The sequence below is a fragment of the Sinocyclocheilus anshuiensis genome, unplaced genomic scaffold (assembly GCF_001515605.1).
Source record: "Sinocyclocheilus anshuiensis isolate Anshui unplaced genomic scaffold, SAMN03320099.WGS_v1.1 scaffold1514, whole genome shotgun sequence".
Classification (NCBI taxonomy): domain Eukaryota; kingdom Metazoa; phylum Chordata; class Actinopteri; order Cypriniformes; family Cyprinidae; genus Sinocyclocheilus; species Sinocyclocheilus anshuiensis.
The window spans coordinates 146,467-153,696 of NW_015546148.1; the positions used below are offsets into that span (position 1 = coordinate 146,467).

The following is a 7,230-nucleotide window of genomic DNA, read 5'->3' on the forward strand; positions in this document are numbered from 1 at the left end:
GCGCGCATCCATGTTGCGCTTGCAGAGGGATCACGTAATTTACCCGGAAACAACAACATTCTAATTTCTGATTGGCTGGTCGGTGTCATTTAACTCTGTATAACTCGAGACAGCTGTGAACTCGGCAGAGAACGTCCCTCCGTATTCGTCCATTAACTATAGCAGGACAAGTTATCCCTGATTTCTCGATTTCTCAGGGTGAGAAGTACAAGGTGTGCCGTGAGAGCGCGTGAAATGCGTGTTAAATGTGCGCTCATTTGCATACATTTCTAGAACAAAAATCTCAACATTGGATGAAGCCAGGCTCTAAATTCTTGTCTGACAATATTAGCCTCAAAGGTTTTAACAGATGGGATTTTGGAGATTTCTTTTTATCACTCCATAAAAAAAGCCATCAAAAATCACGCCAGTAAAAAAAAAAAAAAAAATTTGCATTTTTGTTTTTGTTAGAAACAAAATGTATAGGCAAATTATAGCCTATATGAACAAAACCTTCAGAATATAAATGGTAATAAAACTGTAAAGCTTGCTGTGTGCATGTGCTGCTGAAGTGGAGATTTATGGCTTCAGTGCAGGAGAAAAATCTCATTTTGAGAAAACAGCCAACAGATATGTATTATAATAGAAATCCACAGACAGAAATAGATAACGTGTTATAAAAGAAACACTTAAAGGTGTATTTTCCATTAGTCTGAAAAAAATACTTCATGAAAAGCCAAAATTAACAGGTGCATGAAAAAACAGTGTTTTTGCCTGCAGTGTCTCGCCTTTAAAAAAAAAGTGACCCTGTGGGTATAAGTGGATTATTGGTTGTTTTTTAAAATAATTATTTGGGCGAGTCTTACTGATTTGGAGTGTGACGTCACTACCGCATTCTGACATCAGGTGGCGCTATTGTACTAACGTCACGCGCTACTGCAACCACACTTAAACACTCCTTTAATTTGTTTCAAACTCAAATTCGTTGAACTGTAATACATGCAATAGCTGATATTGATAATTATGTAAATGTAATGTAATTAGGACAGATGATTAATCCACGTGTCTCAGGGGTGGAGACGCGCGCGCCTACAGTCTCCTGAGAGCCGCAGGTCTTCAGACGCTCGCGGGGACCAAACACACTCGGAACGGTACGAAACTTCACTGCTTTCATCACTTCTCTTGTATTATGTGGTTTTCTTTCTATATTCTTGATTTGAGACTTTCATTGTGTTGTTTCATAAGCGTAGCAACTGTGAAATCAGTGTCAGTGCTCGTCGAAAAATGAATAATGCTTTCATAAGGTGTTGAATGTACAGAACGATATTCAGCAGTTTTTACATTAATATTAGATGCTTTCAGTTTCAGCAAAAGCTTACCATGGCAGGACCCTTTAAATATCATGGTATATGAGTATAGGAATCATTTTTAAATGTCTTGAAAGTGATCTAATGACAAATAATTTAACACCGATTTTATAACGTTATGCATTTATTTGTTAATTAATGCAGAACTATATGGCTATTCGGCGTTTTTTACATTGCAAGTTAAAAATTAGCTACTAATATAATATGCTTACAGTATATGCAGAGAGCGAGATTGCATTATTTTAATATTAATCTGCTTTAGTTTCTTTGGTTGGAGATCCCACAAAAACTTACCATGGGTTTTTGGACATGTAGCATGTAGGATCATTTAAATATCATTGTATATTCTGTTGTAATCAATCAGTATCATGGTATTGCAATGTAAATGCGCTATGGTGCAATCCACAGTACTTATATAGGCTCTTTCACACTATCAGAAATACAGTGAATATTGTGACAAATGCATAATGCAGTTAACATACAGTCAACAAAATACATGCACGACTGTAAATGGCTTATTGACGTGCTGCTGTTATGCGACTGTTATTGTTTTGTGGTCAGTCTGGCTGTGTTGAAGACTCTGTAGTGAACCTCTCAGCCATGTCCACTTTCAAGGGCACTAAAGAGGCGTCACAAGTGTCAGAGGGCACGGTGCCCAGCCTGTGCTTCTGGGACATGTTGCCTGGCCAGGCAGCTGTTTGGTGTATTAATAGGGTCTGTGAGTTTTCACAACCTCAAAGAGCTGAACTCAATTTGTGAGTTTACTTTGTGGCTTAAATCTAACAAACTAGATTTTTGAAGACGTGCAACTCACCCTCACAATGCATTGTGGTTGCCAAGTGTAATTCTAGTCGTTATAAGCATAGAATGTACTTTTTTATCTTAACAATGTGGTTCTGTTCCAAAAACTAGTGTGCAGCCTAAATAGGATGCATTTTAAGGCATCACAGGCATGCTTCAGATTGCGGTGCCTTATTTTGGCCAAATTTAAAGGAAATATTACACATTCCTTAAAATAGCAATGTAATCCTATAATGCACTGTAACTACAGTGGAAAAAAGGAGAGAAATGTTGATTATGAATTTTAATAATAATACTAGTTTATACATAATTTGTGTCTGATAGAATTATGATTATAAATAGAATTTGGTCAAAAAATGGAAGAAAAGTAAAATTATTGGTGGAAAATAGTTCAGTCTAATTAAACGGGGACGTAATAAAATTTATTTATTATTTATTTTAGTTTTATATTTTTATGCTTGTTAGACTATTGTGTGTATGCTGATGTCTGCTGGAATCATTTGTTCACATGAATCGCGTCAGCTTTATTAATGAGGTTTGATTTGAGTTAGTATGCAGCTGCTCGTGTAGGGAGCTCACTAGGGTTTGGAACAGAACCTCAGTCTGGTTTAGATGCTGATTCATGCTGTATTTTGAGTGTTCCAGATGTGTTTCCTTGGCTGCTGGTCTCCATATAGGGAGATTTCACAGTCGTAACAGGTTAAGGTCTCTCATTTGGCTCAACAGATCACTGTCCTGCAGCCAAACACCATCCTGGAGAATCAGGAGGGATTTCACTGCAATTCAGAGTCTGACCTTAGACAGGATCTATAATGGCATATCCTGTATCTGAGGCTAAATCACTAAATATTGATAATGCAGAGGTGTCCAATCCAAATCCAATCCAAACCTGCTAATAATCACTTATTTTGATTCAATACGACTCTCAACTTGATGCTCACATAAACCGATCACATTTTAATGATGCAAAAGATGTGCGCCTTTATAGTTTCAGCTCCATGTAAATTTTAGTTACATAGAATTAAAGGTTAGAATTAAATCTATGTGTATATCATATAGAAATTTGATTCAGATTCGAGAATCAATTTGAATCGAATTGAGAGAATCTAAATGATTCCCCCACTACTACCAATCACTCAGAACACCCTGACAACGCCCTAACAACCAGAACACCCTGACAACACACTAGCAACCACTCAGAACACCCTGACAACGCCCTAACAACCAGAACACCCTGACAACACCCTACCATTCAGAACACCCTGACAATGCCCTAACAACCACTCAGAACACCCTGACAATGCCCTAGCAACCACCCAGAACATCCTGACATCGCCCTAACAACCAAAACACCCTGACAACTCCCTAGCAACCAGAACACCCTGACAATGCCATACCACTCAGAACACCCTGACAACGCCCTAGCAACCACTCAGAACACCCTGGCAACTCATAGCAACCACCAGCAGTGACAGTGAGTTTTGCACAGAAAAACAGCACTCACATTTTGTACTGAATTTGTACAAATCTGGTTTGTTTTACGTAGAAATAGTTTAAATATTTTATGTGTCAGGTAATGAAGGACTGTTAGTGTGTGTCAGTGTGTGCGTGTGTGTGTGTGTTTGTTTGGTCTCTTTCTCTCAGTCTGGTTGTAGTTTTCTGGCTCTCCTCCAGTCATACACTGTTATTTTTAGACTCAGCAATGGGAAAATAAGAAAGCGTATAATGACTAAGAGGATGTCTCTCACACACACACACACACACACACACACACACACACACTCACATAAACACACTCACACACACACGCGCGCGCGCACACAGGCGTATGACTGTAGATGCGGTTTAAGCGGTGTAATCTATCAGTTATTTGTATAATTAGCATGAATATAAAATGATCAGGATTGCGTTTGATGAGGTTTTGCCGTTGGTTTGGCTCTAAACCCTCAACATCATGTTCCTGTTTTCTGGAATCTCCTCCGGATTCGGAGCGATCGGCGCTCGTCGGACACTGAGGTGTTTGGAGGTGTTTTGTCGGTTTCGTCTCTTTTGTACAGGTGCAACAATGGCTTATTTTTGTCCTCATGTTACGGAGCAGGACGGAAACTCACAGACAGCACAGGAAGTCAGGCCTCTCTTCTCTCTCTGCTTCCTGTTGCTCCTCAGAACAGAAATAACTTTCTCCACGAGGAACCTGAAGCTTTTAACCTCTTAAGATCTACAGTCAAACACGGTCAGGCTATAAAAATGCACAGATATGGAATAAAAATATTTTAATATTTTAAAAATTCAATATTTATTTAAATATATTTAATATTCAAATATTACTATTTAAATGTATTTAATATTCAAATATTAGTTATAATATAATGTTAGGGATTCCAAACACCATTAGTTCGCACGTCTTGTAATATTATTTAATAAAATAATAGTTCATTTAGAATACTAGCATTTATTTAATACAATTTTATATTAAACATTCATGCATTTCATTATATTGCTGCATTTATAAAAGCAGTTAGCACGATGCCATGTTTTACGTATTTCTTTCAATTTAGATTTTTTTAAACTATATTATTTATTTGAATATTATTTAAATATTAAACAAAATGTAATGCCAGTAATTCCAAACCATTAGTTTCCACGTCTTGTTAAAATAATTGTTTATTTTGCATAATATTATAATTGTTTTCTATCATTTTGTATTAAACGGTTATGTATTTTATCATATCGCTGAATTTCTAAAAGCAATTGGCTAGTGATTTAATTAATTAATTAATTGATATATTTATTTAAATATTGCTATTTAAGTATATATACATATTTTGTTGAACATTTCTATATTCAACAAACATCAGGCTAAACATTTTGTAGTATTATTTAATAAAGTAGTTGTTTATTTAGAATGTTATCGTTTATTCTATGTAATTGTATACTAAACGTTTATGTATTTTATAACTTTGTTCCATTTATGAAAAGCTGTGAAGGCATGTGTTACAGTGATTTATTTATTTTTATTTAAATAAATTGAATATTTAAATATTAAAGTAATGTTATGCAAGTGATTCCAAACCCATTTTGTATGACTATTTAATGAAGTAATTGTTTATGTGTTTTATCGTATTGCTCCCCATTTGTGGTGAGATCGTGTGTTACAGTGATTTTACCGCGGTATGGTTCATGTCATGCGTGTGATGCAGAAATAACATCCTCATCCTCGGCGGTAATTAAAGATCTGGGATGTTTGTCCAGTGGATGTTTCTCATGATGCTGACCTTTGACCTGAAACTCATGGGAAAGGCTGACTGTATAATGTTCCCAAACACGAGATGCTGCAGAGAGTGAACCCACAGGAAACCAAATGCTTCTCAGAGTTCAACGTAAACACATTAACCAGCTAACTAACTACTCACTGATCGTTCCGTCCTGTGGTGTGAGTAGTTTAGTAGCGTGACCCACAGTTATTACAGAAAGCAGCTGGTAATAATCCTCTCGAGTGTTTCCTTTCTTTCATCGCAAACACAAACAGTGACAGCTAACGATATCAATAATGTTGTTTAATACAGATTTCATCAACCTTGCAGATTAATCTGTTTGTAAAGCATTGCTGGCCACTGAGGTGTGTGTGCATTTAAATAGCTGTTATATAAAACATAATAAGGGATGTTATTTATGAAACAGTAATATTTTTTTTAATAATTAATGATAGTATATAATTGTTGTTGTTGTTATTATCAATAACAATTTTAATTTAAAATCTACATTTTGTTAAATAAATTTTTTGTATATGTATATATAATGTTGTATATGTATCTATATATAATATGAGTTATTATATAAAACTAGTTATGTAATAATATATAGAATGATTAATGTAATTAGGCTAGTTAATATAAAATCTAGTATTATACACAAAAGATGAATAAGATTTTAAAAGGCATACATTTTATTTATTGAAGAAAATAATTAAATTAATAATAATTTGTAATAATAACTTGTTATATGTTACATATTTAATGCTACATACAATTAATATTAGATCTATAAATATACAAAAAGATACATAATTCATATAAACATTTTGTTTATTACAGAAACATACATTTTTTAAATTATCATGTTTTATTTATTAATAATTTGTTATTTTATATATATGTGTGTGTGTGTACTATATGCATGCTACATGTATTTAGTATAATTAATGTTGAATTTATTAATGTGCATAAAATATACATACTGTACCTATATGATTCATATATACATTTTATGTTTTACAGAAATATATACATTTTATTTTTGTATAAAATATTTTTTTTTACAATAACGTATTTTAATATAATAACAACACTAATTATAATATTATTTATAGCATAATAGTCATTATATGTCATCAGTTATGTATTATATATTTAATGCTACGTGTATTTCATATAATTAATATTAGATTTATTAATATGTGCATGAAACTTTAGACTTTTTGTGAAGAGTTGATCCTGAATGCATTGATCAGCTCCTGAAGGTTTAATGTGGAGGCGAGTGTTTAATGGAGTGAATCAGGGCTTTGACCGCTGTGTTTACACGAGTATAAACAAGTGTGCTCTCACGGACGTCTCACACTAATGTCACAGCAGCTGGGAACAGCACTGAAGCACAAGTGTGATCTGCTGTGTTGTTGTGTGTCTGATGAAGCAGTGTTAAGATGCAGATGTTTGTGTTTGTGCTGCAGATCATCATGACAGCAAACCCCTCCGTCCTGCTGCTGCTGCTCACGACACTATTGTGTGTCTGATGAAGCAGTGTTAAGATGCAGATGTTTGTGTTTGTGCTGCAGATCATTATGACAGCAAACCCCTCCGTCCTGCTGCTGCTGCTCACGACACTACTGGACACTCCGGTGAGTCTCGGCAAACACGATATCATTATTATTTATCAAACAATACGCTGTTTAAAAGTAGATTTATTTATAATGAGTTATGTTGTACATATTTAAGACTATATGTATTTGTATATTTAATTGTGTGTCTGTGTGTGAGAGAGTGTGTGTGTGTGTGTGTGTGTGTGTGTGTGTGTGTGTGTGTGTGTG

The 7,230-nt window shown here is 34.7% G+C and overlaps 1 protein-coding gene across 1 annotated transcript in view; it reads left to right on the plus strand.

Annotated features, from left to right (window-relative positions):
* The first annotated feature begins 902 nt into the window (after positions 1 to 902).
* The window catches only part of LOC107701245 (calcitonin gene-related peptide type 1 receptor-like), a 26,692-nt gene continuing 20,364 nt past the window's right edge, over positions 903 to 7,230 (plus strand). Inside the window, exons 1-2 of the mRNA XM_016503207.1 lie at positions 903 to 1,130; positions 6,979 to 7,041. Of these exons, the coding sequence (XP_016358693.1) occupies positions 6,985 to 7,041 (57 nt within the window). The 5' untranslated portion in view covers positions 903 to 1,130; positions 6,979 to 6,984. The remainder of the gene's footprint in view (positions 1,131 to 6,978; positions 7,042 to 7,230) is intronic.